Genomic DNA, 15,994 nt, shown 5'->3' with positions numbered 1-15,994 from the left:
TAATAACTCTATGTCATTCTAATATTTCTTCATCAACCCAATTGAAAAGTGTCACCTCATCATGTTTACTCAACACATCAACAAGCAACATAAGATTGTGACAATGTATTTGTCATTTGTCACAAAACTAATTTTTGGCCTTGTTTTATTTAAAAAATATATCAGTTGGTTATTTTTGCAAATATTATTGAACATCAAAATGCATTAATCAATATGCATTTAACCTAAATTTTATATAAGTTTATTTTATTTGTTAAAAGAACTTTATTCTTCATTGTCAAAAAATTCATTTACAAAGTAATTGTATCTTGTGGTTTAAAAAAATAAAAAAAAAAATAACCATGCCCTCATAGTGGCCTCGTGCAACCAAGCAAATGATTGATGCCTACAACTCTACAAGACACCAGGAGGGTTGGTACAAGCAACTCTTTTTAATATAACTTTATTATCATACTGTATATTATGTCTTTTGAGTGGTGGTTAAAGATTTATTTTAATGAATTTAAGGTCATGGTTTCAAATACTAATACTAACAAATTACAATTTTATTTTGTTAGGAAATATTGGTGATTAACTTCGCTAGTGGATTTCCGTTGATAGTCTCAAGCTTGGATAAAAGAGGAGGGTTATGATTTGCCAGTGACAGTCCCAAGCCTGAATAAAGAAGGGTTATGGTTGGCAATCCCAAATAAAGAAGGGTTATGGTAGGCCAGTCAGTGTAAAACTTTGTCACATCTGTAAAACTTTGTCACATCCCATGACATGAGCCAAAATGATTGATCGAGGAAATATTGGTGATTGGTTATAGTATGACATGACCTAATAATTACACTTTTCGTTTGTTATAATCACTTTGTATGCAATCTTAGTATATCATTTCCTAGAATTGAAGGATACAATGAGTCTATAAACTTATGTGTTCCAAAAGATGGGCCTTCTACTCTTCTTTAATCAACTTTCAAACCAATCAAAGAAACTATTTTTTTTTTTTTTGGTGTTTAAAGAGCCACAGGGACAAGGGTGATGAGAATCAATCCCAAGATCATCTGAAATTGGGAGGAAAGCTCTAACCACTTGAGCTATCCCTCACTCTCAATCAAAAAACCATATGAATATAAATGAATTTTTCAATCCCAAACTCTGTGGAGGATACCATTATGTTGGAATTTTCACGCAGAGATGTCCTGCAATCCTATCCAATTCATTTAGCAATTGATAGATAAGATATGAACTTATATGAAGATTCCATTTAAACAAACTCATACCCAAATTCAGCAGCAATAACAACCCAAAATCATGAAACTTAGATATGAGATGAAAAATATAGAGTAAAAAATACGAAGTATATCAAGCGACGATAAGAGAGAACTCCCACGGTTTTGTTTCCTTGAGTGCTAGGAAAGTCGATTTTAAACATTTAACCTCACTCTATCGAATTAGGTTTTCATTCCTTAGAGGTTATGCAGTAAACACGAGATCCAAGATGTTGCACCTCCATACCAGCATCCTCACAACCCTTGAAGAAGAGGGTTTCATCGTCTTTTCCTATTCGTCGTCTCCAACTCATCAAAAATGCAGGATAAGGTAATCCTGATAAAGAGTTGCTCACAAGGAACTTAGTTTCTAAACATTAAGTTTACAAAGAAATCACAAGTAATTGACACAAAATGAAGAAAATAAAATGGTCAAGAAGAGGATATCCCACCATCCTGCTTATTTTGAGGTAACATATTCATGTTCCCTTTCGGTTGGTAAGCCTTTAGAAGGAAAGATAAGGTCTTGATCAAGTTTGGATATTGTTTCACATCTACAAAAAAGAGAGTAAAAATGCAGTATTACTACAAGGGATCAAGTTTAATTTGGATAATGTTTCACATCTACAAAAAAGAGAGTAAAAATGCAATATCAGTAGAAAGAATAGCAAAATGCAACACAAATTCTTATAGCTCTCGTGAGTGCTATAGGGGTTACCCGATCATTATTCAGGGGTTATTTTGTTAGTTATAAGGGCACTTGATCAGTGTTAAAGGGTTACTCGATTAGTATTTTAGGGGTTACTCGGTCAATATTTTAGGGGTTACTTTATTCTTTTACGCATACAAGAGGCACTCAAAAAATGCAATATTATTAGAAAAATAGCCCAACAAAGACAACGATATTCCTATAACAGAAAGAATCAGCTATCTATTTATGGTCAAAGAAATTAGTGCTTGAAATGAAAAGGATGACAAGGAATCATCATATCCATTTAGTTTTTTTTTTTTTTTTTTTTATAAAAAAATTAACGGCCATGGTTAAATACATAAAACACTTTTCTACAAATGTTTACAGCTGAATGTGCATTTTTATTTTTATTTTTATTGTAATTTAAATGTGCAACTTTTTCATCATGTGCATATTTCTACATCAAGCTCTCCACTAACTTTTAGTTCCAAATGGAATATATGCACATTAAGCTAAAAATATACGCAGATTGAATACAAAAAAGTTGCACATTTAACCATTGATCCATCTTAAAAATCTTCTTATTGAATATTTTCAAGTGATTTTGTGACTTAAAAGGTCTAAACTATCCTTACATTCATTATGCAAGTTAATTTACTTGTATTAACTTTATCAAAGTAGTAAATCTAATAAAACCATACTTCTTTAGTATTTCTTAGTGTGGTAAATGAGGGAAAATAAGCAACAATGCAATACAAAATACAATAATAGGAAGAATAAGACGCAAAAAACACACGAATTATACGTGGAAAACCCTTTCAATGTGAAGAGTTGGGTGATAATGAGACTGAGCTATCCATAAACTATTAGTTAAATCTAGATGATCAAATTCATTTAGTAATTTTTACCAAATCAACACCTTTGACAATTCCATCCATTCTTGCCGTTGCTGAGAACCAGAGTAAGGAAGAGAGTTTATGGCTTTAGTGGGTCAAATTTGACCTCAGAAGACAAAAAAAAAATCAGAAATTTTAGACACACCGCAACAAAGTGGTAGAGATAGTTATCGGCCATCGCCGTTTGTTGGTAGGATTTCAAAGGTTGTCATCTTGTCAATGATGCCTCACCTTCATTGATTTAAGGACATTTTGTGAAAAACTACCTTATAAAACACTTCTTTTGTGAGAAACTACCTAATAAAAAAAATGTTGTAAGAAACTACATTTTAAAAGGGTAAATGTTGTAAGAGACTACCCTTAGTCGAAAATTCATCGTTGACTTTTATTTTCAGGCGTTGATCACGTCACGTGCCAATTAAGAAAAAAGAAGGAAAAAGGTAAATTAAAAATCACGTGATTGACACATGATGTGGTCAACGCCGAAAAATGAAAGTCAACGGTGACTTTCCGACCAATGGTAATTTCTTACAACATTTATCCTTTTATAAGGTAGTTTCTTACAATATTTTTTTTATTAGGTAGTTTCTCGTAAAAAAAAGTGCTTTATAAGGTAGTTTTTCACAAAATGTCCTTGATTTAATGGTGTGGTTAATGAGTTTTATTGGGAATGAAGTGACAGTAGTGACGGTAGGGTAGAGGCTTTGATAGGGAGAGAAAAGAGTGAAGGGAATGAAGTGATGGAGGTGAAAGATGGTGAATAGGGGTGGCAAGTTGGGTCAACAGGGTTGGTTTCGGGTTATGCTTAAAAACTATCAAAAACAGGTTAAAACTTAATATTATTACGAAATATGAAATTTGGGTCAAATCGGGTCGAATTCGGGTTGTTTGGGTTGGGTTTGAGTTCGAGTTTCTCCCACTAACTTCGGGTTGTGTTATCGGGTCGGGTTAGAGATTGTCAGCCCTAACAGTGAGGGTGAGGGGTGGAGAGGAAGGGTTTTCGAAAGATAGAGATTGACATTGCCAACTCCGCCTGTGGGTTGTGGGTTTTCCGCTGCCAATCCCAAGCCTGGATAAAGGATGAGGGTTACGGTACGCCAACAGTGTAAAACTTTGTCACATCGCTTGACATGAGCTACAATGATTGAGAATAGTACTAGGATGGGTGACTTCTTGGGAAATTCTCATGTTTGTTCATGTAGCCAACCCTAATAATAGGATAAAGGCGTTCAAGCAGCAGCAAAAGAAGAGAGATTGGCACTACCCAACATCACACTATAATGTAGCTGTTCTATACATTAAAACTGCTAACACCGTTAGCTGTTCTAATAATTAAATAACATCACACTATAATTTCTTTTCCACTTCCTTTTGTCTATTAGAATCGCTAACAATGTTAGCGGGGTTTTAATGTATAAAATCGCTATCACCGTTAGCGGTTTGCAATGAACCCGTAACCACCACCCATTACTCTGACTTACAGCAGACGAGACAGGGGGCAGCAGCATCAGTCCAACAACAACATCAAGCCATGGCCATTGCAAGGAGAAGCAGGGGACCGTTGAAAGGCAGGAGACAAGCAGCTTTAGCTTTTGTTGTTACTAGCTTTAAGTAGTAAGAAAACAAAAGTAGTACTTGTAGTAATTAAGGCATTATTACCAATTCTATGTAGGGAGTGTTAGTATAAATAGTAGTGGTCTAGCAAGTAGGGAGGCATCCAAAAAAATATTGTAATGACTTGGAGAGTCATGGCCTAAAGCCATGTACGTTTTGACGCAAGCTTTAAGCTGATACGATACAACCTTCCGACTATTTCTATCCTTGCCTTGAGTGAAACCACTAGTCCGTTGCATTTGGTATCGGAGCCCGACATGGCGCCGACGCCACTGACAGTGACCCCGGCCCTAGAAGAGCGAGTAAAAGAAATCCTCCAAAAGATCGAGGATGGAGAGAACTCTATCCAACAAATATTGATGCAGAGCCAGACAAAGGAGGCCCGCAAAAACCGTGACGCCATAGACGACGTGAGACAGAAGCTCGAGGCCCGTGTTGACAAGTTCCGGGAAAAACAGAACCAACAGAACGCTGTGATGACCAAGAACCAAAATAAGTTCTTTGAGGAAATCAGGGCCATGATGGCGAAGCTACAAAACAGAGGAAAAGGGACGTTTGGGGGAGACGAAGTAGTCCGACCGTTCGGAGAAGGAAACTACAACGAAACGCCGCTGGTTCCGGAAGGTCTCAGATTTGGCAACTGGGACCCGGTTGCTGGGGTGGGGTTCGAAATTTCAACCAGGATTCACTAGATGGTGACGGAAATTGGAAGTATAGGAAATTGGAGATGCCGACTTTCAGTGGCTTCGACCCCGACGGGTGGATCCTTCGAGGAGAGCAGTTCTTCCAGTTTTATCGGTTGTCGAAGATGGAGATGGAGAGGCTACAGGCCGCGGTGGTTGCAATGGACGGGGATGCCCTCCGGTGGTATCAGTGGGAAAGTCGACGGCGACCAGTGATTAGGTGGGAAGATCTCAAAGCCCGAATCTTAAATCAATTTCGTCCAGTAAACGCGGGGAGCTTGCACGAACGGTGGTTGGCGGTGAGCCAGACCTCCACAGTCGTGGAGTATCGGAGAGTTTTTATCGAGAAAGCATCGCCATTGACGGATATTCCGGAGAGCATCATGAAGGGACAGTTCATTAATGGACTAAAGGAGGAGGTTATGTCGGAAATTCGAATGTTAAATCCCATGACCCTTGAAGACGCCATGGATTTAGCAATTCGGGTGGAGGAGAGAAATCGGGTCAGCCAAATCCGGAAAACGGGTGGGGCGTTCTCAAAGCCCGGACCCTATTCCTATTTTAATTGGAGCCCCGCTACAACTTTATTAGGTCTTGGACCAGCCCAAAATTCAAACCCCTCTCAACTAGCTTTTGGGCCGCCAAAAGGGAGCCCACAAAACACCAACCCAGTCCACACTAATTCGCAACATACCCATACTTCCCAAACATCAGTAGCCTCTGTTAACCAACCCTCCACGAGTTATCAAACTCGAACCAACCCGAGCTCAACCAGATTCAATGGTGAAGTGAGGCGGCTGACAGATCGTGAGATTCAGGAGAAGAAGGCTAAGGGATTGTGCTTTAGGTGCGACGGTCGGTGGACGGGCCCCACCCACGTATGCACCGCGAAAGGGTTAAGTGTCTTGTTGGTGGAGGACGAGGAAGAGGACGAGACAGGGGAGTTTACCGCGTTGAAATCACCGGTGACCGAGGAAGGGCCGATTCCGGCCAATATATCCATGTGTTCCATTGTGGGGTTGACTAACCCGAAGACGATGAAATTGACCGGAGAAATTGGTGGGAAGTCGGTGGTAGTAATGATTGATCCCGGCGCCACCCATAATTTCATTTCGCTCAGAGCGGTGGAGGAGCTGAAGATTCCGGTGACCGGGGACAGCAACTTCGAGGTATCCTTAGGTAACGGGGAAACAATTAAAGGGCAAGGTCAGTGCCTCGGGGTTAAGCTGAAAATTAATGAAGAACTGACAATTGAAGAGGAGTTTCTGCCCCTTCAATTGGGAAATTCAAACGTGATACTCGGCATACAGTGGCTGGAAAAGCTCGGTCCGGTGACGACAAACTGGAAGCTTCAAGAGATGAGCTTCACGGAAGGGGGGAGGACGATTAAAATACAGGGGGATCCTAGTCTAGTTCGTACGGGCATCACATTAAAGGCTATGGTCAGGACCTTGAAGGAGAAGGAAGGGTTGCTGATTGAGCTGAATCAGCTTGAGAATGAGGAGGGACGAGTGAGCAGTGAGCCCCCAAGTTTTCTGATGGAGGCATTAGAGGAGTACAAAGGGGTGTTTGAGGACCCAAAGGAGCTGCCACCCGTGAGAGGGCATCAACACAGCATCATACTCAAAGAGGGGAGCAACCCCGTGAGTGTAAGGCCATATCGATACCCGCAGTTTCAGAAGGACGAGATCGAGAAGTTGATTGGGGAAATGTTGTCGGCAGGGATCATACGGCCTTCTACAAGTCCATTTTCAAGTCCGGTCTTTCTAGTTAAAAAGGACGGTTCGTGGCGTTTTTGTGTAGACTACAGGGCTCTTAACAAGGAAACCATCCCGGACAAATACCCCATACCGGTGATCGATGAATTGCTAGATAAGTGGAGCTCGAATATTTTCCAAGCTCGACCTCAAGGCGGGCTATGATCAAATCTTGGTAAGGCCGGAAGACACCCACAAAACCGCGTTTCGGACACACGAGGGTCATTACGAATTCTAGTAATGCCTTTCGGGTTAACAAACGCGCCGGCCACGTTCCAATGATTAATGAACGATGTCTTTCGCCCTTACTTACGCAAGTTCGTACTTGTGTGCAAGTTCATACTTGTGTTTTTCGATGATATACTAGTGTACTCTTCTAGCAAAGAGGAGCATACTAAGCATCTGAAGCAAGTCTTGAATACGTTGAAGGAACACACTTTATTTGCCAATATGAAAAAGTGTGAATTTGGGAAGGAGGCAGTGGCCTATTTAGGCCATATCATCTCAAAGGATGGAGTGGTCGTTGACCAAGAGAAAGTTAGGTCCATGACTAATTGGCCCACTCCCAAGTCTTTAAGGGACTTAAGGGGTTTCTTGGGCCTAACGGGCTATTACAAAAAATTCATATGCCATTATGCCCACATTGCACAGCCACTAACCGATCAATTGAGAAAAGACAACTTTGGTTGGACTAAAGAGGCATATTCTACCTTTGCGAAATTGAAGAATGCCATGACCTCTGCCCCGGTTTTGGTGATGCCGGATTTCAAGAACCCTTCTAGGTGGAGTCCGATGCCTCCGGCTATGGTCTTGGGGCGGTGTTGATGCAAGAGGGGAGACCGGTGGCTTATTTTAGCAAAGTTTTAGGGCCCGAGGGAAGGAGCAAATCAATCTATGAGAAGGAGTTGATGGCGGTTTATTTGGCCGTACAAAAAAAGGAGCACTACCTTTTAGGGAGGAGGTTCATAGTTAGGAGTGATCAACAAAGCTTGAAGTATATTGCTCAGCAACGTGAGGTGGGATCGGAGTATCAAAAGTGGGTGAGAAAGCTAATTGGTTTCGATTTCGACTTACAATACAAGCCCGGAGTTTCGAATAGAGTGGCCGACGCTCTATCTCAAAGAGGTGATGATACAGGGGAACTGGAATTAGGCGCAATTATGACAGTACAAGGCATGGACTGGTCTGATTTGGAGCAGGAAATTCGTGGGGATCGAGTGTTGCAAAAGTTGAAAGAGGAGACCGAGAGAAGGGCAAGTGGTCTGGGTTATACCGTGGAGGAAGGACAGTTATTCTACAAAGGCCGGTTGGTAATTCCACGGAATTCTAAGTGGAAGGTAGCCTTATTTAAAGTATACCATGATTCCCCAAAAGGAGGCCACACCGGAGACACCAAGACCTACTTGCGATTGGCCGAGGAATGGTTCATGGGTGGTATGCGCAAGGATGTTGCGGAGTATGTCAGAAATTGCGTGGTTTTCCAGAGGAACAAACAATCCCAACAATCCCCGGCAGGACTCTTACAACCGCTACCGATCCCCGAGAGAATTTGGGAAGACATTTCCATGGACTTCATCGAGGGGCTGCCAAGATCAAAGGGGATAGACACGGTTTTGGTTGTGGTGGATAGGCCGTCAAAGTATGCCCATTTCATAGGGTTAAAGCACCCATTTACTGCTTATATGGTGGCAGAGGTGTTTATGAGGGAAATTGTGAGATTGCACGGCATTCCGAGTAGCATCGTTACGGATAGAGATCGAGTATTTGTGAGCAAATTTTGGCGGGAACTCTTCCGTTTGCAGGGCACTGATCTTAAGAAAAGCACATCGTATCACCCCCAAACCGACGGCCAAATCGAAGTGGTTAACAAGCGATTAGAGACTTATCTACGATGCTTTGCCGGAGAACAACCCAAGGCATAGGCTGTGTGGTTACCTTGGGCGGAATATTCTTATAACATAACCACTCACGCATCCACCCAAGTTTCTCCGTTCAAGGTAGTGTACGGGAGAGATCCTCCTAGACTCATGAGAATGGGGTTCGGTCAAAGCACTGTGGATACCGTGGAAGAGTTATTGCAAGAGAGAGATGTGATGTTGGATGAACTCAAGCTTAATTTGGCTCGTGCACAACAAATTATGAAGGCAACTCTGACCTGAGAAGGAGAGCATTAGAATTTCAGGTGGGGATATGGTCTTTCTTAAACTATAGCCTTATCGCCAACGATCTCTCGCAAGGAGACCTTTTGAGAAGCTTGCTGCGCGTTTCTATGGGCCTTTTGAGATAATTCAAACGGTAGGAAAGGTAGCCTATAAGCTAGCCTTGCCCGAGCAATGCAAGTTACACCCGGTTTTCCATGTTTCGCAACTCAAGCGAGCGTTGGGAAACCGCTTCAGCGCTCAAAGCATTCCTGACCAGATTACCCCCGAATTGGAGTTAGTAGTGGAGCCAGAGGAGGTGCTTGACAGAAGGCCGAAGTTGGGGGGAAAAGAGGGGATTGATGTCCTCATTCAATGGCAAGGGCTTCCTGCGTTTGAGGCTACCTGGGAAGATGCCGCAGCAATACAAGAGCAGTTTCCAGCTTTCCACCTTGAGGACAAGGTGGCACTTTTGGGGGGGGGGGGGGGGTGGAGGGGGTATTGCAATGAACCCGCAACCACCACCCATTACTCTGACTTACAGCAAACGAGACAGGGGGCAATAGCATCAGTCCAACAACAACATCAAGCCATGGCCATTGCAAGGAGAAGCAGGGGACCGTTGAAAGGCGGAGACAAGCAGCTTTAGCTATTTGTTGTTACTGGCTTTAAGTAGTAAGAAAACAATAGTACTTATAGTAATTAAGGCATTATTGCCAATTCTATGTAGGGAGTGTTAGTATAAATAGTAGTGGTCTAGCAAGCAGGGAAGCATCCAAAAAAATATTGTAATGACTTGGAGAGTCATGGCCTAAAGCCATGTACGTTTTGACGCAAGCTTTAAGCTGATACGATACAACCTTCCGACTATTTCTATCCTTGCCTTGAGTGAAACCACTAGTCCGTTGCACGGTTCTATGTTGAAACAAAAAAAAAATTACAAAGCTCTATCCAATCCTACGTGGACAACATCGTGGGAATAAGTTTTTAAACCGATGCATATAGGGAATAAATTTACCTTAACGCAATTTTTAGGGAAATTGTTCGTTTATATTTTGAAAATACAAACTATATAAATTTAACAAGACCACACCTTATAACGTATTCCTTGTACGTAGTAAATTAGTTAAAAAGTGCAGTCAAATTATACCCTAAAAATGTCATTAGTTGAAATTAATTTGGGATAGGAGTAACTAATAATTTTAAAGGTAAACTGTATCCTACTTCTTGATTCAAATTACTAAATATAAGAGGACGCATTCAATCATATTAGGACATTAACATGCTAATGTTCCATTGAAAAAATATAAAACAAATTTTTAAAAACCCAGTTTTTATTAATTAATACTTCCTCTGTTCTCTTTTTTACTTGACCCGCTTTGACTTTTACACTATTCACCATTTCACCTTTGACACTCTTTTGTATATTATATGTAGGGAAAAATATGTTCATGTGAGATCTTGTTAGAATTGTCTATATAAGTACTATCACAATATATAACTTTTATAATTTTTACTTATAGAGAATTAAAGTTATTGATGGTTAAAGTTGTGCATCGACAAGCGTGATAAAAGAAACACGTCAGGTAAAAAAGAACAGAGGAAGTACAGAGTATTTAATGTAAAAATTAACTTTGTAAGAGATCGCATACTTACATAATAAGATATCACTTGCAATTATCAGATCCCAATTTGAATTGGCATTTGAAAAGGAGTCACCCCATGTATCTGAAAACAAGCAGCACCTTGTTATCACCTATCACTCAGTAGCTTGAATATGAATGATTGAATTCACATACAGATTTTTCACATTTAGCCTTGATTTTTTTAACTTATTCAATGTATACCACCCAACTTTTATTTATTCTAAATCTTTCTTATGTCTGCTATAAAACCCTACTTAACTCGTTAAATCATTAATTTACTCAACGAATGCAAATCAACTCAAAAAAAATTAACTAGGTAAAGAGCTAATTAAAAGCTAATGGGAAAGATAGGGAAGGTTTAAAATAAGTTAAAAATTAATTAGAGCTAATTAGGGGAGGAGAAAAGGCACAAAAAAGTTTCAAAAAAGAAAAATTGTTGTTAATTAGGGGTTGTTTGGTCATTAAAGTCATATGGCACAATTCTTGCAAAATTAAGGGATATACGATGAGATATGAAAAGTTAGGGGTATGTTTTGAATAAGATATTTCCAAGTGAATGCTAAAAAAACTGAAAGTTGTATTCACACATTTGGCCACATAAAATTCCCAAGCAATAAAAGTAACATAATCCCAAATCTAAGGTTGCAGAAATTCGTTCACAACATAAAGGCTTTATAATGACAACTAGAAATCAAGACGGAAACATGAAGGTCTTTTGAGGATTTAAGTAACTCACGCTTGACATGAGGAAGGGCAGGGACAACTTTGTTGATTTTGCAATTATAAGCTATATTATCCTCGATTTCTTGATCATCGTAATCAGACGTTGTAACATCGATTTGTAACAGTTTTTTCAGAAAGATAGCCAAAGCGCCAGTTCCACTGCCATCAATGAATGAGAAATTAAGAACTCGTGAGCCCAATATCAACCCATAAATATGATAATTCCAAACAAAAGCAGTAGATCAACTTCATACAAACAAATTGATTGCATTTATCTCTACAGCAACACTTTTTGTTATAGTGCACCATTCTCTTTCAAGTTAAGTATTAATAGACAACTGGCAAAATACAATCTACTACACTTTTTCTCTAAGATAGAAAGTACATGTATGTATAAATATAAACAGAAGCTGCTAACAGACTCGGGATGATTTAACAGAAATTATTGACACCGGCCTATCGAGTAAAATTCCAAACCATAGCTGATTCATAACACTGAGACAAAGATCTGAGGGAGGTAAGCCTTTAAGATAGGTAGAGATCGAAAACAAAGGAAGAACAACAGCAATATGGAATATGTTTCTACAAACTTATTAGGGCACAAACAAGAGGGTAAAAAGCCCAATATTCATCGCCACAATAATAAACGGTTTTACAAGTAGCACTAAACATATTCCAAATAACAAAGATGGTTTGCGCATTAGATGCACACTAGCTTTTTATTTGTTGTGGAGACCCGAGAATAACATATTCAAGATTAAACAGAAATTCTTTGTTCCAATTCATCAAAACTCAAAATGAGTACATCACCAAACCAAAAATGCAGATTTAGAAGCCTTAACATAAGACCTCGGCTCCAATCTTGACTAAGTTTGCAATTAATATAAATAATGCATAAAATAAGAAGAAAGGGACATTACATGCCTCCCCAATTCAATGACAAGCCTCCCTTCTATCATAGACCGGTTTTGGACCAACCATTCAGAAAAAGCAAAGGTACCTGGCCAGAGCAAATTCGCATTCAGCTGGTGGAAGGAGAATTCCCGAACAATCAACTCCTGCGATTGCAAGAAACACAAAACTAAAGATGTTGAATAAGACATTAAAGATGGACCATTTCCTCTTCACATGCGAAAGCCCTGAAAACAGGAGCTTGAGGCATAAGGCATCGCATAACAGTCAATATTTAAGTCATATCAGATTTTAAAGCACTTTCCATTGCGGTAACATGTCTGACAACTGTAACCGATTCGTCAAATAAGAAACATATAATAGTTGGCCAACTAAATACTGATGAACATTTCTTGCCATAGCATAAAATCAGACTAGTTAAGTATCAAATGGCTATCTGCTGAGTTCCAGTATGCTCAACCTATCTCCTTGCCTCTTGACCCCAATGCTAAGCTGTTAACCCCCTTTTCTTTGAGTCAAGCTAATGTATAAGTAGATGTGGCCTTAAACCTTCCACTTTGTAAATGGGGATTGGGGATGTCTGTTACTCCTCTGCTAAGATATGGCTAGGAGGATTCATTCGTAAAACTCATGCGGAGGATGCAAATATGGCTGAGTACTTAGCAATTCTTTATGCTGCTGCCTGGTCTAAATGGAAACAATTGGATGACTTGCTCAAAAAATGTTGTGACTGGTATTAATGATTTGCAATTTTGCAAAGGATCAGAGATACATATTTCAACGATGCCTGGAGACCTGATGTTCTTTGGATTTTCAATTCTCCTGTTTTTGCTGACTGGGATAGCTCCTGTCTAGCTTCTTTATCTACTCTACTGATCCTATGTACTTTGATTGTAATGTGGATTTATTTTTAGTTCCTGCTACTGGTACTTCTCTGAACTTTTGTAATTTAAGTGTCACTTTGACACATAATTAATCTATTCTACCCCTTCAACCAAAAAATAGAAGTAAGATGTGAGATTTAAAGCCTATCCATTTCTCTATTTAGAACAGCTCTTATTAAAGACTGTTAATAGAGATTAATGTTACTCAAACTCTTCAGTTCTCAAGTACCCATGTCGGACCTCTTAAGTCTCTAACACTCGATGACTATAAACACTTGATACTTCACATTGAGCCAAAAATATGATAAATTTTTTAAAATAGCAAACATTAATAAGTACACTTTGTCTAACATAGATACTTGAGTCTAAATAGTATAGTATAAAAAAGCATTAGTAACCCGCTAATAAGATATAGAAGCTGTTGAGCAAGATTTTTTATATAGTTTACTATAACCTAACTTAAAACCTGCAAAAATTGTCCAATAATGACCAATCAGCACAATATAAAATAAGCTCAATCCTTTCCTAGTTATCAGTTAAAAGTGCATCCAACTCAAGTGCATAAAATGAAAAAAGGGGTTTCAGATAGCAAGATTCAATGACCACCTATGGGTCATTGATTGCTATCACTTCCATAGGAGCTTAATATGATCATACTTGCACACATCATTACAAATTAATCCTTCTGTTAAGAAACAATAGTCTCATGTACAATTTCAAGATGTCTGGAAATAATAACCAAGTTCTCTAAAATAGCAATCGTTAATGACTGGGTTTTTTTAAAATGTCCCTGCTTATATAAAGTGAAGACGAGTTTGAGAAATGACCTAACTATAAGGCTCTTTCAACGACCTCAGGTAATATCCTTAATTGTGCAGGATTTGAACATTATTATACAAAGTGGTTAATTCTGGAAAGAGTCACGGAGGAAGTAATTTGAACAATGCTATCATCCAGGAGTCTTTGAATATAACAGCACTTAAATGACAATTGTGACAGACATCATGGTTCTGATACAAATCACGGAAACTCCAAGATATCGAACATACTTCCTTCGTTCTTTTATGTTAAATGAATAAGTAGTGAATAACCGAATAAGAAAAGTTGAACTTGAACATAAAAGAAGTATAAAAAAAGCACTCCCTCTATTCTTTTATGTTCAACTCTTTAGCCAGTTCCTTGTTTGTTCTACATACTTTGCTTTATTCTATGGTAGCTTGCTCTTTTTATCATTAACACCCACTCACAGTCTTCAATAATTTTTTAAATTGCGTATACAGAGTAGAACATAGAAGACCAGATGGAATACTACTTTATATGTAATATACTTAAAAAAATAAATTTGTTCTCGAATCAGATTCGTCTTTACGGGATCTAAATAAAAGCAATTAGCCACTTACATGCCATATTTCAGTGAGTAAGCTCAATAAAACTGCTCTTTTTTTACTAGCCTTTTCATTTTAGCAAACTAGAAACACAAAATTGAAATCAAATCAAACTAGCTGCCAAATTAGTGATTTCAATTTTTTCCTAATAAACATCAAATGGTTTTACACTTAAAACTGCTCTTTTTTACTAGTCTTTTCATTTTACCAAACTAGCAACACAAAACTGAAATCAGGATATAGTAGCAACAAAATTAGTGAATTCAATTTTTTTCTAATAAAAATCAAATGGTTTTACACTTAAAAATCTACAAATCTGAACTGCATTGCACTATAACAATTTTGAACTACATGCAAATTACAATTATTAAGGAAAAACATGTAATTGTATTGGGTATAGAAGAAATGAACTCACCATTCCTGGAAATTGATGGGTTCTTTCAACAAAATTTTGTTGAGTACTGGGTTCTTCATCTGCTCAAGCAAAAATGGCGGTAAAATTTGTAAGAAAAATTTAATTAAAAATTAATTACTTGGATTTGAAGAGAGATGTACCAGAAGAATTGTCAGAAGTGTTGCCGAAGAGGGAAGAAGGGGAGAAGAGAGCAGTCTCCATTTTCGTACAACGAAAAACGGTGAACAAGACGGCGGAACTGCAGCGTGGCTCTGACTTTCAAACGCATCCTAAAAGTGCAATTAGGTTTGTAATTTAGGCGACGCGCTCGAATGCATGATGTGCATGGTGCACCTGAAAAGGTTTATGGGTTTATTTTATTGCACTTTTGTATTTCAAAAATTGAATCTAATGTGATTGTGATTTACCATACTTAGTAATTGACACGAGAATGTGATTTAACAAAGAAAGGTGAATAAGTTATATAAGTCATATTATATACTCCGTATCCTATTTGAATTTCAACTTTTTATAAAAATCTAATCTTTCGTGTTTTTCTTAATATCTTCAAGTCTTCAACATTAAAAAATCAAAAACTTTTATTTTTTAAAATTTAATTTAATTTGAATTATTACTTAATAATACACGAAGCTTAAACTATTTTGAATCTCACATGGTTGAACCTCACTTATAAAACTTATACTTTTACTGAGTTAAACTAATTTTTGTTTATATTAACTTTTCACTATGTTAACTTTCTTTTTTTTACTTAATCCATTACTTTTCACTAAACCTAACTCTCACTATTTCTACTTCAAGGATTAAGAAAGTGTGACCATAATGAGATGGAGCATATAATTGTTGTTTCAAATGCAAGAAACAGCAATGAAGAAGAAAAGAGAGAGAGAGAGAGAGAGAGATTTACATGTTTCGCACAACAATGTTTTAACTACGACCATTTTTTTTTTTTTTGACAGTGGGAAAAGAAATACAGATAATAAAGCTTGTCACCCATACT

At 38.3% G+C, this 15,994-nt stretch overlaps 1 protein-coding gene across 1 annotated transcript; it reads right to left on the bottom strand.

Annotated features, from left to right (window-relative positions):
* Positions 1 to 1,141: 1,141 nt before the first annotated feature.
* Positions 1,142 to 15,289, bottom strand: LOC145569002 (protein N-terminal and lysine N-methyltransferase efm7-like). Its single transcript, XM_081628377.1, has 7 exons — positions 15,138 to 15,289; positions 14,998 to 15,056; positions 12,326 to 12,459; positions 11,415 to 11,560; positions 10,689 to 10,760; positions 1,706 to 1,807; positions 1,142 to 1,590 (listed from the first exon to the last, which is right to left on the bottom strand). Exons 1-7 carry the CDS (start codon positions 15,196 to 15,198, stop codon positions 1,445 to 1,447), a joined length of 720 nt encoding a protein of 239 aa, XP_081484503.1. The 5' UTR covers positions 15,199 to 15,289; the 3' UTR covers positions 1,142 to 1,444.
* Positions 15,290 to 15,994: the final 705 nt, after the last annotated feature.

Source organism: Chenopodium album, chromosome 11, assembly GCF_948465745.1.
Source record: "Chenopodium album chromosome 11, dcCheAlbu1.1, whole genome shotgun sequence".
NCBI classification, from domain to species: domain Eukaryota; kingdom Viridiplantae; phylum Streptophyta; class Magnoliopsida; order Caryophyllales; family Amaranthaceae; genus Chenopodium; species Chenopodium album.
This window is presented reverse-complemented; position numbering and strand designations above follow the sequence as displayed.